The 26,669-nt window shown below is 38.6% G+C and overlaps 1 protein-coding gene across 1 annotated transcript; it reads left to right on the top strand.

The window, feature by feature from the left end:
* The first annotated feature begins 13,690 nt into the window (after positions 1-13,690).
* On the top strand, positions 13,691-14,626 carry LOC120861297 (olfactory receptor 8S1-like). The gene has a single exon (XM_040236931.1). The coding sequence runs from the start codon at positions 13,691-13,693 to the stop codon at positions 14,624-14,626; it is 936 nt and encodes a 311-aa protein (XP_040092865.1).
* Positions 14,627-26,669: the final 12,043 nt, after the last annotated feature.

Raw genomic sequence — 26,669 nt, 5'->3', positions numbered from 1 at the left:
GGGCTCAGCTTTCTTCACAGTCCAACTCTCACATCCATACATGACCACAGGAAAAACCATAGCCTTGACTAGATGGACCTTTTTGGCAAAGTAATGTCTCTGCTTTTCAATATGCTATCTAGGTTGGTCATAACTTTCCTTCCAATGAGTAAGTGTTTTTTAATTTCATGGCTGCAGTCACCATCTACAGTGATTTTGCAGCCCAAAAAAATAAAGTCTGACACTGTTTCCACTGTTTCCCCATCTATTTCCCATGAAGTGATGGGACCAGATGCCATGATCTTAGTTTTCTGAATGTTAAGCTTTAAGCCAGCCTTTTCACTCTCCTCTTTCACTTTCATCAAGAGGCTCTTTAGTTCCTCTTCACTTTCTGCCATAAGGGTGGTGTCATCTGCATATCTGAGGTTATTGATATTTCTCCTGGCAGTCTTGATTCCAGCTTGTGCTTCTTCCAGCCCAGTGTTTCTCATGATGTACTCTGCATATAAGTTAAATAAGCAGGGTGACAATATACAGCCTTGACGTACTTCTTTTCCCATTTGGAACCAGGAAAAAAAGCTTATATATTCATATAATCAGTAGTTTTTCTATATACCAGCAATAAACTGAATATATATATATATATAAGAAAAACATCCATTTGCTATGGCAATGTCAATAGAAAAACCTCAGGATTAAATTCAACAATAAGAACTCAGAACCCATATGAACAAGCAAAAAAACTAAGTAAATGACATAAAGTATGTTTAAATCAATAGATTTGATTTACAAATGTATTCATTAGGCATGCTTCCATTATCAAGTAACAAAATGTGATTAATAGTACCATAAACCATAACACTACTTATCATTGATTTAATAAGAGGTCTGGAGACAGAGTGCTTCAGAGTTGGTTCAGTAGCTCAACAGAATTATTAATGATTCTATTAATTATTCTACTTAATCATTAATAAAGCATGCTCTTTCCATTCATTTGCTATGCCATTCTCTATTGATTTTTATCCTCACAAGTGCCCCTGCTGTTGCTACTCTAGATATCATGTTCTTATCCATCACAACACAAAGCTAAAGGAAGGGGAAGTACTGGTTTAGCTTGTTCCTGAACTTCATATAAACAGAATCATTCTAAATGCTAGAACTAAAAATACTGAAAGTATTCACGCCTTGATGAGGAGGGGGAGGAATTGGATTCACTATACACTTATTCAGCACTTCAGTAAACTGTATGGCAGTATGTGTTAAATCAAAACCATACAACTACTCTAAAACCCAAGAATTACATTGCCAGGTATGTACCAAAGAATTATGAATGTATATATACTGCAAAGACATTACTGGGCTGTTTATGACAACTTTATTCACTGTAGTGAAAAAAGGCAAATAACCAAAATGTCTATCAACTGGAGAATGGATAAACTACTGTATATTCAATAATGGATAAATAAATAAATAAGTTAATAAATTAATAAATAATTTCTAAATAAATAAATATAATGGATAAATAAAATATTGATGGATAGATAAATATTGTATATTCATACAAAGTAATATTTTACAAAAACAGGCTTTGGAAAACACATGGATAACAGAAGCCAGACACATATGATTTTATTTACATAAAGCCTGAGACTAGAGAATAATAACCTATAAGTGATGCCAGGACAGTGCTTGGTGTGGAGAATAGGTTTACTGGGAAAAGTCATGATGGAACTTTCTAGCTAATGAAGGTCACTGCATCCTGATCTGTGGGGTGGTTACATAAGTATATATGAATGTAAAAACTCATCAAGTACTACCTTTAAACGATTACACTTCACTCTTTACTTACGTATTTTTGGGTAATAAAATATGGCATTTAATTTGCATTTCATGATAAATGGTTAACATCCTTAGCCATAACTGAATTTTTGGAAACCAGTAACAAAACCATTGATATACCAAAGGAAATGAAAAAAAAAAACAAAACGAAATGAAATAACACAAGCGACTGGTAAGGATTAAGCATACTGATGATTAAGCATATCGAAGATGATTGAGCTAAACAATAATAGAAAAAAGTACTTTCTTTGTAATATCATCTTGCCAAAGATTAAAATGTATCATTTATATAGTTTTAGGAAATATACCCCCACATAAACACTGGGGGATAAGACTGATAAAGTCCCATCTATATAGTAGGGGGAAAAATATTATAGTTTGGTCTCAAAACTATAAATTTTGGGTATACTTAGTCCCAGCAGTTTCAATTTGTTTGAATTATTTCAACAAATTAGCTGGATAAATTCACAATTTATTTTAAAATATTTACAACTCATATATAAACTATGTTTACTGCATAGAAAATTTGTAGCTAGTATGTGTAAGTGTACATGCTCAGTTGTGTCTGACTCTTTGCAACCCCATGGACTGTAGCCCACAAACCTCCTCTGTCCATGGAATTTTCTAGGCAAGAATACTGGAGTGGTTTGCCATCTACTGCTCCAGGGGATCTTCCTAACCCAGGGATTAAACCTGTGTCTCTTGCCTCTCTTACACTGACAACAGATTCTTTACAACTGAGCCACCTGGGAAGATTAGTATCTAGATCTCCCCAGAATGACCTGCATATTAATTTATCAATAAAGCCAAAAGGATGTGCATAAAATTTCATTACCAGTAGCTTCCATAAGTATTAAGTACATTTATTTAGATTTTTCACTTACCACAGGAAATTTAAAATTAATTCACGAAAAATCTTTTTCAAGATTTTAAAGGATATTGAAATTTGTGAAGTATATTTTACCTCTTAAACGTCTTTTTTCCTCCTCTAATTCCACCACCTCTGTCTACTTGTATATTTTATACCTTAATAAATAGGAAACCAAACTAAAAGATCCATTCTCAGACATGTTTTCGCAGTTCTCGTGGGTACATACTCTCCATATCCTACAGGTGGTTTGGTAAACAATGCCCTTCCTCCCGTAGCAGGGCTGTACTTCCTCAGTCCAACCACGATGAGACATGATCCCAGCCACTGGTCTAGAAGCCACTGGTCCAGAAGCCACTGGGGGAGATAAGAGAGGGTAAATAACATCTTACCAGACATCTGCCTCAGGTTCAATTTCTCCACGGTCTTCAAGCAAGGGAAAAACTTCTATAATCTTACAGAGAGTAGTAAGTCAACTTTACAGGCTCTGACGATTCAGGAAGTTGAAGCATATTCATCTAGATGTCCCCACCGCAAGTCTCATGGTCCTGCTCCTTTTCTGTTAAAGCCCTGTATATGGCATAGGGTATTTGCTGAACTGTAAATAAAGTGCTCTTTTGAATTCAGCTATTCTATTAGTCAGGTTCTGGGCCCATTTTCACCAACCATTTTCTTCTACTCTTTGGTTACAGGAGACAGGGTTTCCTTTAAAATGCTCAGAAAGCCCTTTTGACCTTCATATCATCCTCTAGGTTTGTAATTGGTTAATCCAAGGCCAGTAAAGCATCTGTCTACAATGTGAGAGACCTGAGTTCGATCCCTGGGTTGGGAAGATTCCCTGGAGAAGGAAGTGGCAACCCACTCCAGTACTCTTGCCTTGAAAATCCCATGGACAGAGGAGCTTGGTGCAGGCTACTATCCATGGGGTCGCAGAGTCGGGCATGACTGAGCAATTTCACTTCAATCCAAGGCTGTCATTTTATTTCTTTAGCACACCAATTACATTCCACAATAGCAAACCAAATGCACACTTCTTGTTATTGTTATTGTGCCTGCATCTTTCAATTACTAAAATAATTGCATATGTCAAAGCATTCCCTTCTATAAGTATCTCATCCCAATTTACGACAGGTAAGAGTTGTGTAGCTGTGATGCTGGGAACAAAGTAATATGCAATGTAGTAGTATTTCCTTATTCCTCTGGACAAGGAAAAGTGTTCAGAGACTGACATTTTTAGGTTGGGCCAGTATGCATAGAAGTTGTAACGGTGAAAGCATTTGCTGGATAGTTACCATTAGCATCTGCTATTACTATAAAATGAAATGGGAGAATGATAAATATATTAAAATTGCAGAAATCATTCAGTTCAATGAATAACATCAAACAAAGAAGATAATTAAGAAAGATAAGCACAGCAAAATGGTAAAGAAGGCATAGGTTTCCATCCTACAGATAGACAGAATATGGCAAAAATGATAGCAATTGTTAGGCCTTACAGCTACTGAATAAAGTAATGGAGGACTTAGGTGAAAGTTTGGCTTGGCAGACCACATCTACCATATGCCTTGCAGACAGGTCCTATAGACTGAATCCTTGCTCCTGTCTCTTCTCCTGCTCTCACGTTTGTGAGGCCTTGCTTCTGTATTTTGCAAAACCTGAACTGAGTGTGTGCTGCTTTCTCACTGTACTTGGTTAGGAGACCAAGGTGAAGCTTCTTAAAAGAGATATTTTTCAGGGTATTAAAACTTAATCTTTTTCTTCCCTGAGACCAGAATTGAATATATAAGTGGCATAAACCACCATTCCTAAAGTCAACAAGTAAGTAAAGTTTTCTCACAAGCTAGTACAGGTGCTAAAAAATTAAAAGGCTCATAATAATGTTGGTACTTTCTCTGGTAACACTTAGGAAACAAATTCTTACATTTTGGGCATAAAGTAGAGTATAATGCATCCAAACACAACAATCATCTTCAGCTGCTTTTTAACATTTACTACAAAACCTTTAAAACAAGTTAAAACATTATTCTCTGGTCCACTACTGCAAAAATAAAAGACTAAGTTTAGTCCCCAGCCAGCATGGTCAAGGAAACTTGTGGTGTTGGAACTCTTCCTCTTTCTGACCTCCCCAAAATCTTCCCTGATAGTAGAGAATCTGAAATTTCTATGTAGAAGGTATTGTGTTGACAAACTGGTTGGGAGATGAGAAATGGAATTATTTCCTGCCATATCAGTAAACAAAGGATGATACAGTCATCAGCAATCCCAGCCACCATGGTTGGTGAGTTGATGACCCTGAGGGAACTCAGGAAGAAGGAATACCTGCCATCTAGCAGACATCAGACTGCAGTCACTCCCCAGGGTGAGCCCTAAGGAAATTCAGCTTGTAGAAACACAAGATGCTAACCACAATAGCTGAGGCACATATCAAAGAATGATTTCAGTAAGCCTAGATTCTTGCATCTTCCCATAAATAGATAAGTGCTAAATTCCTTAACATGACATATCTAATTTTTTACTTAATCTTTTGATGTTACCAATTACCTGCCCTTTGTTGCAAAACTCATATATCCTAGTTCCTCCCCTCACCTCCCTGGAGCAGTTTCTCAGAGCTATCTGAAATGCTGTCTCCCAGGCTGCAGTGATATCTATGTCAGTTTTATATACACTGAAAGAAAGAAATGAAAGGGCATGGAGGTTTAAGTGGGAAATAGATTTCAATATGATAATCTTGTATGTCAAATAGACAATCATGATAATCTTGTATGTCAGCCGCCATCATGAAACTACTGAGTCAGGTCAGATACACAACAACTGGAAAGCATACCAGGCAGGATGCTATGAAAAGTACTAACAGAACTGTGATATTTATTTCTTACCACTCTGCTTTATTTACTTATTACCCAAAGTTTTCCCCATCTGCCCATTCAGTAGAATTAGAGAACAAAGACTCAAAAATCTTTGGATTCTGAGTTTAAACGTACAAAAATATTTGAAGAAATATACAACTAGATATGAAACAAACTGGGGAGAGAATTGGAAAGATACGCAGGAAAATTCATAGTAAGCATGGAGAGCTCTATAAATTACCACCCAATTCTATTTATATGGATACTAAAGATTCACCCTCTACTAAGTTTAGAGGTATAAGAGTAAAGAATTCAGTTTTTCTTTCTACAGAGGGATCAGGAACATGATAAGCCTACTGAGAAGTCCACACAAAATATAATGCAATCACCAGAGATCTGAAAAATTAGTGTGGATTGAGTACATTTAGGTGCAATCTTCTGAGCTTCTCTTGGTCTTAGAATGGCACAGAAGGACATCCAAAGACTTCAGTGTGTCTACTAGTGGGACAAAGATATTAGCTTACAATAAGAGCTAGTGGCCTGCAAATGGGTCCTTTGATTCAGATGAGAGTTGAATTCAAAAATGTGTGGCATGGTCGGTATTACCAGGAAATGAAAAAGGATGAGGTATTAGTATGTCATGATAGATTTCCAAGAGAGAGATGACTAGAGGGGATGAGTTATATGTGGAACAAGAGGCCAGCAAAGGACTAAAGCAGACCACTGTTTCCAAGTAACGCCTCTCATCCCAGCACCATTGTAACTTTGTGCATGCATGCATGCTCAGTCCTGTCGAACAGGCTCCTCTATCCATGAGATTCCTCAGGCAAGAATACTGGAGAGGGTTGCCATTTCCTTCTCCAGGGGATCTTCCTGACCCAGGGATCGAACCCACGTCTCCTGCCTTGGCCACCAGGGAAGCCCACCCCAATGCTCATGGTGGCCTTATTTATAAGAGCCAAGCTATAAAAGCAATCTCAGCATCCATCCACAAATGAATGGATAAAGAAGATATGGCATATATACAATAGAATACTACTGTCGTGAAAACTAACGAAATTTTGCCATTTGAAACAACATAAATGCACCTTAAGGGTATTATGCTTAGTAAAGTAAGTCAGAGAAAGACAAATACTGTATGTTTTCCTTTACATGTGGAATCTAAAAAAATTAAATAAAAGAATATAATAAAATATAAACAGACTCACAGATACAGAGCATAAACTAGTGGTTACCACTGTTGAAAGGGGCTGGAGGAAGGGCAAGATAGGAGAAGATTAAGAGGTACAAACTACTAGATATAAAATAAATAAGATACAATGTAACATATAGCACAGGGAATATAGCCAGCATTTTATAACCACTTTAAATGGAGTGTAATCTAAAAAAGTATCAAATCACTATGTTTACACCTGAAACCAATATAATATTGTAAATCAACTGTACCTTATACTTTTAATTTAAAAAGTCATTGACAGGGCTTCCCTGAAGGCTCAGTAGTAAAGAATCTGCCTGCCAGTGCAGGAGACATGGGTTTGATCCCTGGTCCATGAAGATCCCACATGCCATGGAGCAACTAAGCCCATGTGCCACAACTACTGAATCTGTGCTCTAGAGCCCAGAAACCGCAACTATGGAAGCCTGTGTACCCCAGAACCTGTGCCCCACGACAAGAGAGTAACCCCTCCTCAGCATAACTAGAGAAAAGCCTGCACGGCAAAGATGACCCAGCACAGCCAAAAATAAATAAATAATTTTTTTAAAGTCAATGACAAAGGAAGAATTTTAAAGGCAGCCAGGGGAAAAAGGATGATAACTTACAAGGGAACCCCCAGTAGGCTATAGCAAATTTCTCAGCAAAAACTCCACAGGCCAGGAAGCAGTGAAATGACATTCTCAAAATACTGAAAGATAAAAACTGTCAGCCAAGAATATTCCATTCAGCAAAGGCAAAATTAGATATGAAGGAGAAATAAGGACATTCCCAAACAAATGAAAACTGAGACAGTCATCAACACAAGACCTGCCTAAAAGAAAAAAAAAGTTGAAAAGAGCTAATCTACCAGAAACAGAAGACAAAAGAACGTAAACTGTAAGGTGATAAATAGAATTATAAAATAGCAACTCTATAGGAGAATATGTTTTAAACACTTTATTATCAACAACAGAAAGAATAAAATATCTAGGAATAAACTTAATCAAGGAGGTCAAAGACTTTGACACTGAAAACTATGAGACATAGTTGAAAGACACTGAAGCAGAAAAAAAGAAATGGAAACAGAGTTCATGCTCATGGATGTCTATATCGTCTAAAGCAATCTACAGATTCAATGCAATCCCTATCAAAATCCCAGGGAGAGAGATTTTTCACAGCAATAGAACAAAAAGTACTAAAATTTATATGGAAGCACAAAAGCCAAAGCAATCTTGAGAATAAAAAAGCAACACTGGAGGTTTCACATGCTCCAACTTTAAACTACGTTATAAAGCTGCAATAATCAAAACAGCACAGTACTGACAGAAAAACAGATACACAGATCACTGGCATAGAACTGAGAGCCCAGAAATAAACCTAAACACATAAAAGTCAGTTAATCTATGACAAAAGAGCAAAGAACAAACAACAGAGAAAAGATAGTCCCTTCTATCATCAGCAATACACGATGCTGGAGAAGCAGGACAGTTCACATGCAAAAAAAAAAATTCATTATATGCTTGAATTACTATCTATATGTTACTATCATCATATTTATATAATACATTATATGCTCTGAATATGTAATTCTATAAACTTAAGATCCAATTATTTTCACTTTGTATGTCTTAAATATACAAAAATTTTATTTGTCAATTATACCTTAATAGATCTGGCAGGGGCAGGATTAAGTAAGGTCCTAAAAACAATCAAGATGTACATCTTAAATCTATATAATTTTTGCCAATTGTATTTCAATAAATCTGTTAAAGAATAAACTTTAACATGATTCATGTTAAACAGAATATCACTTTTTAAATAAAAACAGGATATTACTCTGAAAAAAAAGATTCTGTAAATTCAAGCCTCAATAATATTCCTAGCATGGAATTAACTCCTTTCAGCCACTATAATGGACAAGTCTATGGTTAAAATGAAAAAAATTTAAGTATGCACTAAAATATAATCTGGAGCTCAGTAATATGTCACAGCTCAATTTACCGAAAAATTTTGAAAGCTCATTTTCAGCTATGCGTAGCCATTAGGAAAATGTTCCATCAGATTGAAATTTGTTTAAAAATCCCATTCTTATACTCTGCTTTTTCAACCCTCACAACTCTAATAAAGCACTCTTTTTAGGCTTTAAATAATTACCTTAATTCAGACACTTCAAATACTTCCCTGGAGAGAATCCTCTATGCCTCGTACTATGTTTAATTTTCCAGTTACCTGGAAACTGTGTAGTTACTGAGTCCAGAGCTAGGCTTCAGGCTGGGACTTCAGGGAATACAGGGCAGTGGCCGAGCTTCCCCCGAGTACCCAACATAGCCCGTGGCTATCTAAGTAAAATGGCTTTCTGATTGGTTCCATTAAAGAATGCTTTCTATAAGTGATGCTCTTAGAAAAGTACTCAGGATCACAGAAGAAATGAAGAGAAGGTACATTGCTCCACCTGAGGTCATGTGAGAAGGTTTAATGAAATATATGTCTGTTGTTCAGAATTTGAGCTTCTTTAGAGAAACTGTCCTCATCTTTGCCTACATTACAGAATGACACCACCCTAAATTAAGGTTTTCAGGAAAACAGTCCTGACTGTATGATTTATATACTGCTTCTAACAAGAGAACTAGTCTAATGCCCAGAACTCTGTGAGAGCTGTCTGATATACCAAACGTCAAACTCCTTTGAGAGGAGGTCAGTTTTGAGGAGACTTTACCTATGATGCTCAACAATGATGGGAAAGGCAGAAAATTCAGAAAAGTCATCTCCAGAAAAACAGAAATTGTGGTAATTCTTCCCTGATTCTCTGAGGATACCTTTATCTTTTTTCCAGGAATATCTGTGTGTAGGGTTTTTCAACTTTTTTTTAATATTTATTAATTTTATTTGTGTGTTTATTTGGTGGCACCAGATCTTAGTTGCAGGATGTGAACTCTCAGTTGCTGCATGTGGGATCTAGTTCCCTGACTAGGGATTGAACCTTAGCCCCCTGCATTGGGAGCATGGAGTCTTAGCCAATAGACCACCAGGGAGATTCCTGTGTGTAGGTTTTAAATCTGCTATCTATCCCTTCACACATCTCTACCTCCTCACATTTCATTACCTATTCCACTTGTTCTACGGACAAGGATCCTGTTCCTTCATCCCTCTTCTCTGACTAGAGATGAGAATATCTTGGCTCTTGACATCATCTCCAACCTTGGGAAGGGCTTTCAGTTCAGTTCAGTTCAGTTCAATTCAGTCGCTCAGTAGTGTCCGACTCTTTGTGACCCCATGGACTGCAGCACACCAGGCCTCCCTGTCCATCACCAACTCCCGGAGTTTACCCAAACTCATGTCCACTGAGTCGGTGATACAATCCAACCATCTCATCCTCTGTCATCCCCTTCTCCTCCCGCCTTCAATCTTCCCCAGCTTAAACATCTTTATTCCCCCAAATATTGCATTAGTCTATCAAACCTGCACAAATCAATAGAATGACCTCTATTCTCTCTGCATAACACTGAGTACAGGGACATCTTCAGCCTGGCCTAAATCTTATACTTCATAATCACAAAACTTTGCAGAGAGAAATCAGAATATTACAGAAAGATTCTAGGCTGTTGAAGGAACTTACTCCCCTGCTTTTTCTGACACCAGTTTGATAAACTGCAGTAAATATTTCTGTTCCTTAAACCTTCAGATCTGGTTACCAGTGAGTAGGTATGAATAGTGCAGAGGAGTACTATTCCCAAGGAGGGAACAGCGCTGAGAATAATTCAGCTGGGTCATGTTGACTTTTGGTTCTCTCCTTCCCATACTGATATCCTTCTCCCAGTTCAGATTCCTGGGTCTGAAAGTTGCCCTGGGATCCCTCAGGCCATCTTGGAGGCTGACCTACCACACACACTACACTCTTTTGTTCATTCCAGAAATATCTTTAAATAATGTGGTTTAGACCTTTCTAGGACAATTCTGTAATCCTCCTTTCATATCTTTTACCATTTGCTAAGATCAACCACCATTTCATTCACTTTAATTGTGCCTGTTCTCATCCATGTGTAAATCTCACATCAGTCTCTCATACAAAAGGATGAAATGAAGACAATGTTTTTTGTTCCAAGTAGTAATTAAAAATTAGATTTATTTCCTGATATCTTGACTGAGAATGAGTTGCAAGGCTCTGCTTTTGGTCATTCAAAAAAAACTTATCCCATCAGTTTAAGGTGTTATTTAGCTGGGGGTGGGACGGCTCCTTTCTCTGTGATATCTTCTAAATCAATTGATACAGTGGTTGATGTCTTCCTGCACACTAAATGTGGACATCAGATAAGAGAGAAAAATTTGCCCAGAAATACTACACTAAAGAAATAGAAATGATTCTGGAAATATTCTCAATTAACAGAAGACCCTGAGCTTGCCACTGTGGTGGCAAGACACTGTGGTCTGGTCTCCTTGTGAGTGAAAGTAGAGAATGAAGTAGTTTGGGGGATGGCTTGAAAATATCCAGATCATTGAGATATACATGAAAATATCTAAGTTTTATGAAGAATAAATCCTATTTATCATTTTACTTTGCTTTGAGTAGATTTTATATAAAAAGTTTTCTATCAACAATATTTACAAATGTATCCATGCAGGACCCTCAAACAGAATTTCTTCAGCTGTTTCTGCCTCACAATCACTAGAACTAAGCCAATATCCCACAGGAACACAAGGGTAAACACTACCCTGTTTTCCAGGCACAAAGGTAACCTAAACATCGGTCTAAGATGGGCCTAAGCTTTGACTGATGAGTTTGTTAATGGGATCATAGCTGAAGCATCTCTTGGTGAATTAGCATGGGGTCATAGATTATCAGCAGGATTAGAAATAGGTGCCCAATAAAAAAGCAATATAAATTTTTTGTAAGTTCAGAAAGCTTCATATGGTTATATTGTGAGCTGATAAACAAAAGTAGAAACCTGTTAAATCATGTTTTAAAACCTCAGGCTCCTAAGAAAACTTCATACAGAATGGTGCTTTACTACATAGCCCTACAAATGCAGGTTCAAAATTATCTGGATTCAGGTGAGCATCATCATTCACATAATCTACCACCATTCTGGCCTTCTTGGATAAACCCTTACACCTAGCACAAGTAGATTCAAGAAGCAGTTAAAGGAAAACCACACAAATACTTCTTTTCTGACCTCATGGGACAATAAAAAATAAATTGCCCACAACACAAATGCAAGTACCTTGTTGCAGTGATGGTTAAAGTACCTGTTGCTTCTATAAAAATGAGAGATCATCAGAGGATGTTGCAGAAGATGACATATTCTGCAAATAAACACAGACTGCATGGGTAGGCAGTATGGCAACTCTAATAGATAATATTCCCAATACTTCTGTCAGGGATCAGTATTACAGGTGACTGGTGGTATTAGGATGGCTTTCCCTGGTAGCTCAGCTCATAAAGAATCTGCCTGCAATGCAGGAGAACCTGGCTTGATTCCTTGGTGGGGAAGATCTGCTGGAGAAGGGATAGGCTATCCAATCCAGTATTCTTGGGCTTACCTGGTGGCTCCAGGGACGACACCTACAATGTGGGAGATCTAGGTTCGATCCCAGGGTTGGGAAGATCCCATAGAGAAGGGAACACCACCCACTCCAGTATTCTGGCCTAGAGAATTCCATGGACTGTATAGTCCATGGGGTCACAAAGAGTCAGACACAACTGAGGTGGTATTAGGGGCATAGAGTGAAAGGATGGGATTGCGCTTGGAATATTCAAGAGGTCATATCTGAAGTATGCATGAGAGGTCATATGGAGGTTTTCAAATAATGTGATAGGTATAATGAAGCTAACACAAAATGCGTGAAGATGAAGCTAGAAATAATTAATTTGTGATTACTATTAAGATGTGGTCCATTTTCTCAATGAGCTCATAGCCTTGAGGGGAAATCTGAGAAAACATATTTAACATTAATGAGAAAAAAATCAGAATTCAGACTATGACATAAGGCCACTGAAAACAAGGAGTCCGTGATTTAAATGGAAGGTTGTGAGTTTAGAAGAGAGAGCTGTCAGGAGAGACTATAAAAAAAAGACAGGACTTAAGGTCAGTTAAGAATTTGGATCCACAGATTAAAATGGAGAACATCTGAATGGAGAATAACAGAAGCACAGAAACAAATACACTTTTCTGACATCAAAAGTAGCCAATTTGATTTAAAAGTAGGTTAAAAATGGATAAGAAAGAACTCTGAATACTGGAACAGGAAAAATGGCCTGTGTACCTATTGATCAAGCCTGGTAGATTAGAAACAGCAATGGTTTTAGAAACAGCAATGGTTTTTTACTTGTTGTCAACATGGCATTACAAAATTCCCCCTGAATATCATATTTTTCAACAGTAAAATAGATATCATCAGCTACCATAAATAAATCACAAAATCACTTTGAAAAAAAAACTTAGATAGTGATTGAGATACTCTGTAAACACACACATACACAAAGTTAATGGAAATTTAATGAGCTGCTTAGGAAGTTAGAAGTCATTGGATGATTATGACCTAAAAGATAATGATATGGAAAGGAGACAAGTTTAAAACAACTGCTGCAAATCCATACTATAATGGTTCTTAAAACCAAATGATTATAAGGCTCTCTAAACAACAGGAAAAATCCAGGTGGAAACTAACTACCATGAATGTACAAGGAAGCCAGGTATATTTATTTTCCACTTAAATCCTTATAAAAAAGGAATGAGATTCTCTGTTAAGTATGTGAAGACTGCAATCCAAGAATAGCGACTGACAAAATAGAATAAAAGTTCTTGCTGAGGTACAGTGAGGGATATATTGAGTGTCTCAACACAGCACCCAAACACCACAGGGGGAAATGTGTAAGCAGAAGGGGTGATGCTGTGAAGGAAATAGGAACAATCATAGGGGATCTCACCTCTCCTTTATTTTATTACAGGAAAATAATCTCAACAAATGGCCTTGAGGAACCACAGCACCATCACCCAGTTTATTCTCACTGGGCTGTCTGACGACCCCCATATCCAAGTTCTGCTCTTTGTATTATTCCTAGGAATTTACCTCCAGACACTACTGGGGAATCTGACAATGATATTAGTGATCAGGGCTGACTCCCACCTCCACACACCCATGTACTACTTCCTGAGTAATCTATCATTCCTAGACCTCTGCTTCTCTTCTGTCACTTTGCCCAAGCTCCTGAAGGACCTCCTGTCTGAGAAGAAGACCATCTCAGTAGAGGGCTGTCTAGCCCAGGTCTTCTTTGTGTTTCTTACTGCGGGAAATGAAGCCTGTCTGCTCTCAGTCATGGCCTACGACCGTTATGCCGCCATCTGCCACCCCTTGCTCTATGACCAGGTGATGAGCAACCAGCTCTGTCAGGGGCTGATGTGGGGCTGGGGCCTGGCCTCTCTCAATGCAGTCATCATTGTGCTCTTGGCTATTAATCTGGATTTCTGTGATGATCAAACTATCCACCACTACCTCTGTGAGCTGCCCTCCCTCTTTCCCCTGTCTTGCTCTGATATCTCCATCAATATCAGTATCTTGTCCTTCTCCACTGTATTCCTCGGGCTTGGAAACTTCTTCCCAATCTTCTTCTCCTATGTTCGTATTATATTCAACATTCTGAGCGTCAGCTCCACCACAGGCAGGAGCAAATCTTTCTCCACCTGCTCCTCCCACCTCATCACAGTGATCCTGTTCTTTGGCTCAGGTGTGCTTTGCTATCTCATGCCTCCCTCTGGTTCCTCCCTGGATTTGCTTTCTTCCTTACAATACAGTGTGATCACACCCATGCTGAACCCCCTTATCTACAGCCTAAGGAACAAGGAAGTAAAGGCAGCTGTGAAAAGGACATTGGGAAAATATTCACAATATTTTAGGCACTGAAGTAAGTTACATTTACTCATCAAAACTGCAAAGATTGAGCATTCTCTTATGTTGCCTCTTCCTTCTTCTCACGCTCGTTGCTCTTGCTCAGTTGTGTCCATCTCTTTTAGAACTCGTGTCTCCCATGTCTCCTGCACTGCTGGCAGATTCTTTACCACTGAGTCTTGGGGAAGCCCCCTTCCTGCCTCAACACAGAATCAAATAGGGCACACAAAAGATCCTAGAGCTTGCCTGAGGACTACATCTTGTTATTGAAAAGTAGAGGCATATATTTTAAACTTCCATTTGAAAAGTCTGTGCTCTATGATGACCCTGTATGCAGGACAGCAAAAAAGACACAGATGGGTATAGCGGACTTTTGGACTCAGTGGGAGAGGGAGAGGGTGAGATGATTTGGGAGAATGACATTGAAACATGTATAATATCATGTAAGAATCGAATTGCCAGTCTATGTCCGATGCAGGATATGGCACGCTTGGGGCTGGTACGCGGGGATGACCCAGAGAGATGTTGTGGGGAGGGGGGTGGGAGGGGGGTTCATGTTTGGGAACGCATGTACACCCGTGGTGGATTCATGTCAATGTATGCCAAAACCAATACAGAATTGTAAAGTAAAAAAAAAATAAATTATATAAAAAAAAAGAAAAGTCTATTCTCTACTGATTGGGAAAGAATATAAAAGCATTCTTCCACAAGCACACTAAGACAACAAATTAATTAGGGTGAAAAGTTAACATACATAGGTGGTTTGATTTCTCAATGAAAATTAATAGAATAAAATTTACCAAAAACTCAATCTGAAATGCTTAATAATGAAAGATTCAAAAGAGTCTTTATATTTCATTTAAAAATATTTAACTTTAATCACTAGCCCACCAGAAGGTTTGTGATCAAATTAGATTGGAGGAATTACAGCTAAAGTAACTAGCAATAAAAGAATAATTACCATATTACTTAATAAGACCATGTAATTTCACCCCATTGCAGCTAGATGAGGATAGATATAAGATTTAAATTTTGCTTGAGGAAAGAAAAAATCTACAAATATTGGCAATGATGAAATTTTCTACCTGGAAAATCTAAGCATTCCATTAGAAATGAAAAATTATTAGTACTCAAGAGACTTAAATGATGTAAAAATCTTAATATATTGATACAAAAATAGTTTCTATACACCAAAATCTAGTGAACAGACAAAAAATATGTTAACATAGAAAATTACTGATTGCTACCACAACATCAACATAAAATCCCAGAATTAAACTTAACAATGAACCCTTAAAACTATATGAACAAAACAGAAAAACTGAACTTCTATTAAAGATGCTTAACGTAAGATTTCTTTATAAAGTGTGTTTTCATCTTCAAATGACAAAATGTGATGAACATTAACATAAACCATAAGAATATTTATCACTTAAATATCAATAGCACATGGACATCACCAGATGGTCAACACCAAAATCAGATTGATTATATTCTTTGCAGCCAAAGATGGAGAAGCTCTATACAGTCAACAAAAACAAGACCAGGAGCTGACTGTGGCTCAGATCATGAACTCCTTGTTACCAAATTCAGACTTAAATTGAAGAAAATAGGGAAACCGCTAGACCATTCAGGTATGACCTAAATCAAATCCCTTATGGTTATACAGTGGAAGTGAGAAATAGATTTAAGGGCCTAGGTCTGATAGATAGAGTGCCTGATGAACTATGGAATGAGGTTCATGACATTGTACAGGAGATAGGGATCAAGACCATCCCTATGGAAAAGAAATGCAAAAAAGCAAAATGGCTGTCTGGGGAGGCCTTACATATAGCTGTGAAAAGAAGAGAGGTGAAAAGCAAAGGAGAAAAGGAAAGATATAAGCATCTGAATGCAGAGTTCCAAAGAATAGCAAGAAGAGATAAGAAAGCCTTCTTCAGCGATCAATGCAAAGAAATAGAGGAAAACAACAGAATGGGAAAGACTAGAGATCTCTTTAAGAAAATTGGAGATACCAAGGGAACATTTCATGCAAAGATGGGCTCAATAAAGGACAGAAATGGTATGGACCTAACAGAGGTGGCAAGAATACACAGAAGAACTGTACAAAAAAGATCTTCACGACCCAGATAATCATGATGATGTGATCACTAATCTAGAGCCAGACATCTTGGAATGTGAAGTCAAGTAGGCCTTAGAAAGCATCACTATGAACAAAGCTAGTGGAGGTGATGGAATTCCAGTTGAGCTGTTTCAAATCCTGAAAGATGATGCTGTGAAAGTGCTGCACTCAATATGCCAGCAAGTTTTGAAAACTCAGCAGTGGCCACGGGACTGAAAAGGTCAGTTTTCATTCCAATTCCAAAGAAAGGAAATGCAAAAGAATGCTCAAACTACTGCACCATTGCACTCATCTCACATGCTAGTAAAGCAATGCTCAAAATTCTCCAAGCCAGGCTTCAACAATACATGAACCATGAACTCCCTGATGTTCAAGCTGGTTTTAGAAAAGGCAGAGGAACAAATTGCCAGAGGAATCAAATTGCCAACATCCTCTGGATCATGGAAAAAGCAAGAGAGTTCCAGAAAAACATCTATTTCTGCTTTATTGACTATGCCAAAGCCTTTGACTGTGTGGATCACAATCAACTGTGGAAAATTCAGAAAGAGATGGGAATACCAGACCACCTGACCTGCCTCTTGAGAAATCTGTACGCAGGTCAGGAAGCAACAGTTAGAACTGGACATGGAACAACAGACTGGTTCCAAATAGGAAAAGGAGTACGTCAAGGCTGTATATTGTCACCCTGCTTATGTAACTTATATGCAGAGTACATCATGAGAAACGCTGGACTGGAAGAAGCACAAGCTGGAATCAAGATTGCCAGGAGAAATATCAATAACCTCAGATATGCAGATGACACCACCCCTATGGCAGAAAGTGAAGAGGAACTAAAAAGCCTCTTGATGAAAGTGAAAGAGGAGAGTGAAAAAGTTGGCTTAAAGCTCAACATTCAGAAAACGAAGATCATGGCATCCAGTCCCATCACTTCCTGGGAAATAGATGGGGAAACAGTGGAAACAGTGTCAGACTTTATTTTTTTGGGCTCCAAAATCACTATAGATGGTGATTGCAGCCATGAAATTAAAAGACGCTTATTCCTGGAAGAAAAGTTATGACCAACCTAGATAGCATATTGAAAAGCAGAGACATTACTTTGCCGACTAAGGTCCGTCTAGTCAAGGCTATGGTTTTTCCAGTGGTCTTGTATGGATGTGAGAGTTGGACTGTGAAGAAGGCTGAGCGCCAAAGAATTGATGCCTTTGAACTGTGGTTTTGGAGAAGACTCTTGAGGGTCCCTTGGACTGCAAGGAGATCCAACCAATCCATTCTGAAGGAGATCAGCCATGGGATTTCTTTGGAAGGAATGATGCTAAGGCTGAAGCGCCAGTACTTTGGCCACCTCATGCGAAGAGTTGACTCACTGGAAAAGACTCTGATGCTGGGAGGGATTGGGGGCAGGCGAAGAATGAGACAACCGAGGATGAGATGGCTGGATTGCATCATGGACTCAATGGACATAAGTCTGAGTGAACTCCGGGAGATGGTGATGGACAGGGAGGCCTGGCGTGCTGCGATTCATGGGGTTGCAAAGAGTCGGACACGACTGAGCGACTGAACTGACTGACTGACTGATTGGGTTCCCTGGTGGATCAGATGGTAAAGAATCTGCCTACAGTGCAGAAGAGACCCAGGTTTGATCCAGGTTGGGAAGATTCCCTGGAAGGGAATGGCTACCCACTTCAGTATTCTTGCCTGGAGAATTCCATGGACAGAGGGGCCTGGTAGGCCACAGTCCACAGAGTTACAAAGAGTCAGACATGACTGAGCAAGTAACACTTTAACGTTCATGGAGATAGATGGTTCTAGAATTGGTTGAGTATCTAAACAGAATCATCAGTGATTCAGGTTCCTTCCACCCATTTGCTTTGCCATCCTCATATATAAGGTTTCATCCTCAGCCTTGCCACTTCAACATAACACAAAACAAAGATAAAAGGAAGGGAATTATGAGTTTAGCGAGTTCTTAAGCTGTATATAAATGAAACCATTCTAAATAGTAAAAATCTAAAACACTCAAAGTCTTCAAGTCTTGATGAGGAAGTGGCACAAATGAGGTCACAAACATTGATAGTGAGACTGTGAACTGGTTCAATAATTTAGGGGAAATCTGTGGTAAATCAAAACCACATATCTAAGATCTATTAATTATACTCCTACATATATATGAAAAGAAATGAGTTTAATTATCCAGCAAAGACATTATTAGAATGTTTGTGAAAGTTTTATTCACTGTAACCAAAATATATAATAAACCCAAATATCTACCACCTGCAGAATGAGTAAATAAACTCATACATATAGTATATTTATACAATGGAGTACTATATAGAAATTAAAAAAACTGGAAACAACAAATAGATGAAGTTCATGGATATTGTGTAACAGAAGCCAGACATGAAGAGTGTATATTTTATAATTTCATTTATATGACATTAAAGGGACTTCCCTGTTGACTCAGATGGTAAAGAATCTGCCTGCAATGCAGGAGACCTAAGGTTCAATGTCTGGGTCGGGAAGATCCCCTGGAGAAAGGAATGGCTACCCACTCCAGTATTCTTGCCTGGAGAGTCCCATGGACAGAGGGGCCTGGCAGGCTACAGTCCACAGGGTCACAAAGAGTCGGACATGACTGAGCAGCTAACACTTTCACTTTCACATGATGTTAAAGACTGACTGGAAAAGTAACATTAATACATTTATTAGTGGAATCAGGATAATCACTATCAATGGGGAATGGACTGACTGGGAAGCAGCATGAGAGACTTTCCTAAACTGATGGAAGGTTCTGTATCTTGATCTGTGTTGAGGTGCACACATATATCAAAATCCATCAAGCTGTACCTTTAAGATGAGTACACTTAATCATTTCTTTTGATACTGTCTCAAGAACACCTAACATGAATTCTACCTTATAAAAAAAAATTTAGTGCAGAATACAGTAATGTTAACTACACTTTGTCAACTACACTTTCAATAAATAAGCAAATTAAACTACACCAAAAACATATTCCCAAGTATGATCTCTACTACTTGTGGAAGCATATCACCATTGTCTCTCACACATTGGTAGGGAGATGTGTTTTCGAAGAAGGCAATGTTAAGTTTTACAATTTCTTAACAAAATTAATGAAGAACTATGTAACTAATTTGGACTGACAGATCACAATCAGGCCAAGTGTACATCTACATCACAGTTTCAAGTATTGTATTTCAATGGGACAGCCCATTTATTGAACTCATTCTTCCCTTTTTCCTGACTGTTGCTCTCACTGTTTGGGAAGGCATGCCTCTAAATTTTCCCAAACTGAACTGAGCCTATACTGCAGTATCAATGGATGCCTCATCCTTGTGTACTTGGCTAGGAGACCCAGAGGAAACTTCTAATAACTATTTTCAGTTCAGTTCAGTTCAGTCACTCAGTCGTGTCCGACTCTTTGCGACCCCATGGATCGCAGCTTGCCAGGCCTCCCTGTCCATCACCAACTCCCAGAGTTCACTCAGACTCACATCCATTGAGTCCGTGATGCCATCCAGCCATCTCATCCTCTGTCGTCCCCTTCTCCTCCTGCCCCCAATCCCTCCCAGCATCACAGTGTTTTCCAATGAGTCAACTCTTCGCAGGAGGTGGACAAAATACTGGAGCTTCAGCTTTAGCATCATTCCTTCCAAAGAAATCCCAGGGCCTAGCTCCTTCAGAATGGATTGGTTGGATCTCCTTGCAGTCCAAGGGACTCTCAAGAGTCTCCTCCAACATCACAGTTCAAAAGCATCAATTCTTCGGCACTCAGCCTTCTCCACAGTCCAACTCTCACATCCATACATGACCACAGGAAAAACCATAGCCTTGACTAGATGGACCTTAGTCGGCAAAGTAATGTCTCTGCTTTTCAATATGCTATCTAGGTTGGTCATAACTTTTCTTCCAAGGAGTAAGCATCTTTTAATTTCATGGCTGCAATCACCATCAGCAGTGATTTTGGAGCCCAAAAAAATAAAGTCTGACACTGTTTCCACTGTTTCCCCATCTATTTCCCATGAAGTGATGGGACCGGATGCCATGATCTTCGTTTTCTGAATGTTGAGCTTTAAGCCAACTTTTTCACTCTCCTCTTTCACTTTCATCAAGAGGATTTTTAGTTCTTCTTCACTTTCTGCCATAGGGGTGGTGTCATCTGCATATCTGAGATTATTGCTATTTCTCCCAGCAGTCTTGATTCCAGCTTGTGTTTCTTCCAGTCCAGCGTTTCTCACGATGTACTCTGCATATAAGTTAAATAAGCAGGGTGACAATATATAGCCTTGACATATTCCTTTTCCTATTTGAAACCAGTCTGTTGTTCTGGATACTAAAGCATAAACAGCTTCTTCTCTGAGATCTGAAAGAAGCCCAGAACCGAATACATGAAAGACCTAGAGCCATTGCTGGAATCAATGAAAAAGTGTTCCTCCTCGCAAATCAGGACAGGTGCTAATAAATTAACAGAGTCATAATAACATTGATACCTCTTCCATTAACACTTAGAAAACAAATTCTTAAATCTTGGTCATAAAATAGAGAATAGTGCCTCTTAATTCAGTCATCATTTTGGGTTGCCCTTTAATTTATACTTTGGACTTCCCTGGCAGTCCAGTGGTTAAGAATTTGCACTTCCATTGCAGGATGCATTCCGTGCAGAGTGATCAAAAAGTAAATAAATGAAAATAAATTTAATTTATACTTAAAGACCTTTAAAACAAGTTAACACTTCATTTCCTGGTTCACCGATGGAAAAATAAAAGGCCAGGTCAAGTCCCCAACCAGAATAGTCATATGACCTCCCACTCTTAGAATGCTTCCTATCTCTGGCCTTCCAAAAATCTTGCCTGACAGTGAAGAATCTGAAAATTCTATATAAAAAGTGTAGCAAACTGCTAGGTGAGTTTGCAAGGTATTTCATGACAGACTGGGAACAGAATTTTCTTTTTATTGGAGTAGAGTTGATTTACAAGGCTGTGCTAGTTTCAGGGGTACAGCAAAGTGAATCAGTTATACATATATACGTATTCATTTTTTTCAGGTTCTTTCCCCATACAGGTCATTACAGAATACTGAGTATAGTTCCCTGTGCTATACTACTGTATACTACTGTATGTTCCTTGTTAATTATCTATTTTATACATAGTAGCATATAAGAGGCTGGCAGGCTACAGTCCAGACGGTCACAAAAGAGTCAGACATGACTTAGCAAATAAAGAACAACAACAATATATGTTAATCCTATTCTCCTAAATTGTCACTTTCTCCCACATGTGAAAATACATCTGTGATCAAAGAATAAAGGTGCTCACAATACTGTAAAGTAATTAGCTGCCAATTAAAATAAATTAATTAATTTTAAAAAAAGAATGAAGGTGCTGAAGAGATAGGGAATCTAAAGGACTTCAAGTCACTTTTTGACACTCTGCTCCTAGATATCTATACTAAATCTCATATCCATGAGAGCAATCCAACAAAAAAATCTAAGAGCCCTTTTAAGAAGGACTGCATTGCTTGTGGTAAGGATGAATGTGGGAGAGGAAATAAGCCAGGAAATCACAGTCCCAACCTTGGCCCAGGGACAATCATCTTTAGTGTGATAATAGTGGTTTACGGACAGAAATCAGTGGAATTTTCAGAAAGGTTAGGCTTTTCTACCTTAATTCTGATTTACTGGATTAGATTTATTCCACACTTAAGTGAGCGAAATAAACAATACTTAAAATTAATTAACTTTCATATATTTTTCCATACACCCAGAAAGTATCCATCAACCCCCAAAAGGAAAAGGAAAAGAGTGAAAAGATAGCACAACATCACTATCAATGGTGCGATTTCTCTTGCTCCAACCCTTCCCAGTATTTGGCCCAGTCATCAGTCTCATTCAGACTGATGCCTCTAGAGGAAATAAATAGAAAAAAGAAGAGGTGGGATTGAGCAGGAAAACACATATAGATGTCTTAGCACATCTAAAATCTGTCCTTTCTCCCACCACTCTAAAGTGAGCTACTCTAAATTTCATTTGGTTTGGTTTGGTTTCGGTATAGTTTAATTTGATTTGTGTCAACCAAAATGAACTCCAGTTTCCAGCCTTCCCAGCATAAGTTCCCAGCATTCAAAGAATTTTGAAACTGAAAAACAGTCTGCAGAGGTAAATACATCCCTCCAAAACTTTAGCATTCTTGTCTATAAGAAATGGCAAAATTGTAAAGAAAAACAGAAGAGAATAAAGCATAAAAACAGAAGAGAAACACGACTTCTCAATCAATTTTGTCAACAGGTTTTAAAAAGCAAATGATATCTATAGCAATTAAATATATGAAAGAAGTGAAAGTCATTGTGTGAATAGCTAGGGAAATGAGGATTTGTGTCATAAGCTTGATTGCTGTTATGATATTATAATAACTGATCTATCACTATCATAAACCTAGTGAGCAGATCAAGTGGCAATGAACAACTGGAAAGCATTTGAGAGGATGTGTTGAAAAGTACTAATAGAACTGTGATATTTCCTTCCAACTTATGCTTTAACTCACTTACTCCCCTAAATCCACACTCTTGCCCATTTATAGAGAAAACAGAGAACAAAGACATTAAAATCTTTGGAATCTTAAGTTGAAAAGGTCAAAAACATTTTAAAAAGAACACAACTAGGCATTCCCTCAATAAACAGGAAAGGAGAGAAAAGAGAAAATTCAGGAGAGTTAGTATTTAGAATATGGGTCTCTTGTCATTCTGCCTTCCATCCTTGGACAATATTTGAGACATTTATGTGTACGAAATATCCCCCCTTCTTTAAGTTTGGAGATGTAAATGTGAAGGAGAACTGAGTCCTCTTTCTACATGTACATCAGAAAGATGTAAATCCCTGTGAGAATTAACTACAGAGATTTTTCTGGTCTTGTATAACAACCAAGGGGGCTTTCCTGGTGGCTCAGATGGTAAAGACTTGGCATATGATGCCAAAAGACTAGGGTCTGAACCTGGGTCAGGAAGATCCCCGGGAGAAGGAAATGGCAACCCACTCCAGTATTCTTGCCTGAAGAATCCCTTGGACAAAGGAGTTACACTCCAACCAAGACCAGAAAAGGCAGTATGAATTATTAGATATTGTTGCAGAAACTGGCTGTTGAGAAACCAAGCAACACTCAAGAGCGTTGGAGAACTCAGGTTTATTACACCGGTGGCCCAGAGGAGTCAACACTCCAAGCTCAGAACCCCAACTGTTGGTGGACAGTTCCTTTATAGGACCCCAATTCTGGGTTTGCATTCTATATCTTCTATTGGTTACTTTAGGCACACAGGATGGGGAGAGGAGTGGAGAACTGCCTGACCTTCACACAGACAAGCATGGCTAAGCAAGATTACAGCGACTGGGTAATTGCAAGAAGCAGGGTGAGTGAGATAAGCTTAAGTTCCTAGCATTGTTGTAAGTTTCCATTTCCCCAAAACTACATGATCTACAGGATCATGCAAGAGGCAAACTGAGTTACAGAAGCAGAAAGCATTTATTAGGCTCCATTTTTATTTGTATTGGTCCCTCCAAAAGTAAGTGACCAGGAGACATTCTCCTGACTTTCCTTGATCTTAGAATGCATGGGAAGGGAGGGGGAGAATAGCTCCCTATTAGAGGTCCAAGGCTATAAGCTTAATATGAGAGAGCAAATGCCTGAAAAGTGTCCCATGAGGGGAATAAGATGTAGTTGAATGAGAAGAATCAGAATGCCCAGTCTTGCCAGAAAATGAATGGGGAAGATTCACATCGTGATAGATTTCCCAGAGAGAGAGGGGCGGGGGAAATGCCTGAGGACAAGAAGAGATGACTTTCTTGTGGAGTATGAGAACAGCACAGGACAAGGACAAACACTGAGAAACAGATGCTACTCCTCAAAAATATCACAGTCCGTGCCAGACCAAGAGCATAACACTAACCCCTGGAAAGAGACAAAAAGGTGAGAATCATGAATTATAATAAGTTTTAAATTTTAAATGAGAAATTACTAAATGTCATTGCCTTCATAATCAAGTAACTCGACTAAGCTTCTGTATCACACCTAAATGACAGTTTGAAAGATAAATTAATCATACATAAAAAATAAAGTTATATAGTTCCACTCCTGAGGCTACAGATTTAAAAAAAAATAACATATACAGCCCATCAAGCAAAGGTATGATGGTACTGATATTATGGAAAACATCTTGCATTTATAGCCAAGAAACAAAGATGATGAACTTTGTGGCATGCATACAGATAACTGAAAATGAGTTCAGTCATAGAAATAAAGGCCAAGACCTTTTCTGCTGATGAACCTCAAAAAGCACTTAAAAGATAATAAGACTCCCTGATTTAGAGTAGGAGAAAGGTGAGTATGCTGTCTTTGTCTCTGGGGATTAGGCAGCAGTCTTTTGCTTTAACCGAAACTCAGTGGCAACCCACTCCAGTATTCTTGCCTGGAGAATTCCATGGACAAAGGAGCCTGGCATGCTACAATCCGTGGGGTCCCAAAGAGTCAGACACGACTGAGTGACTGTCACTCACTCACGGTCCTATGCTCTGATATTTTTACTTAAATGACTTTGAGCATGATGCTGAACCTTTCCTGCCTTGGTTTTCTAATCTATAAAATAGGTTGATAATATTACCTATTTATAGGTTGGTTATATTGATTAAAGTATACCCTTATACGTTAAATAGTACTTGACCCATATTGCTGTGTTGTGCTTAGTCACTCAGTCATGTCTGACTCTTTGCAACCCCATGGACTGTAGCCCACCAGGATCCTCTGTCCATTGAGATTCTCCAGGCAAGAATACTGGAGTGGGTTGCAATTCCCTCCGCCAAGGGATCTTCTCCACCCAGGGATCGAACCCAGGTCTTCCACACTGCAGGCAGATTCTTTACCATCTGAGCCACCAGGGAAGCCCATATTAATTGTTAATGATTACTGGTTACTTTTCAACTTCTTAAAGAATATTTGACCTTCCCTTTTACCCATGTTTACCAACTATATTTAGACAGGTTTCAGTTCAGTTAATTTCAGTTGCTCAGTCGTGTCCGACTCTTTGCAACCCCATGAATCGCAGCATGCCAGGCCTCCCTGTCCATCAGTAACTCCCAGAGTTCACTCAAACTCATGTCCATCGAGTCGGTGATGCCATCCAGCCATCTCATCCTCTGTCGTCCCCTTGGTCTACTGTTCATCAAATACTGATACTCACCTCCCTCTACTTTTAGGATTGTCATGATTTCCCAACTCCTACTGAATGGGACTTGGACATTTGGGTTGCTTTGACAAGTGAAATGTGAGTAGAACTGACAGTGTACCACTCTTAGTAGAAAATTTAAGGGACTGTGCCTTTCAATTTGCTTCCTAAATGCTTACCCTCTACCACAAAAATTGCCACTCCAGGTAGCTACCGATGCTCATCCTGGGTACCAGAATGAGAGACACACAGAGCTGAACTGAATCTGATCCCAGATGAGCTCAGCCAGACCAGAACCAATCCAAGATGAATGCCATATTCATGAGCAAGAAATAAATATTTGTTTTAATTCATTGAGGGCTTGAGGTTATTTGCTACCAGGGTGAAATGTGTTAAACCTAATATATACTCACCACCTAACCCCAAGTCTTAAAGCAGTTCTGCTTCAAAATAGCTTAAGTGCAAAATCCTTTAGTCTTTTGCAACATTTATTATTCCAAAGCTCTCAGCTATATTTGACTATGGTCATTAGAAATGCTCTTCTGCCCATTCCTTAATGTTGGCATACTCTAAGATTCTGTTCATTGTTCATGGTTTACCTCATTCTACTCACTGTCAGTAGGAGTTCAGACCAATCTTATGGTTTAATTTCCAGCCTAATGCCAAAGCATACATCCCAGACTAGAATTCTTCCTGAGAGTTTATGTCTTTAT

The sequence above is a fragment of the Oryx dammah genome, unplaced genomic scaffold (genome assembly GCF_014754425.2).
Source record: "Oryx dammah isolate SB20612 unplaced genomic scaffold, SCBI_Odam_1.1 HiC_scaffold_11232, whole genome shotgun sequence".
NCBI classification, from domain to species: domain Eukaryota; kingdom Metazoa; phylum Chordata; class Mammalia; order Artiodactyla; family Bovidae; genus Oryx; species Oryx dammah.
This window is presented reverse-complemented; position numbering and strand designations above follow the sequence as displayed.

Excerpts from the sequence above, each read along its gene's own strand:
- LOC120861297 (XM_040236931.1), top strand. The coding sequence starts at position 13,691 with ATGGCCTTGAGGAACCACAGCACCATCACCCAGTTTATTCTCACTGGG.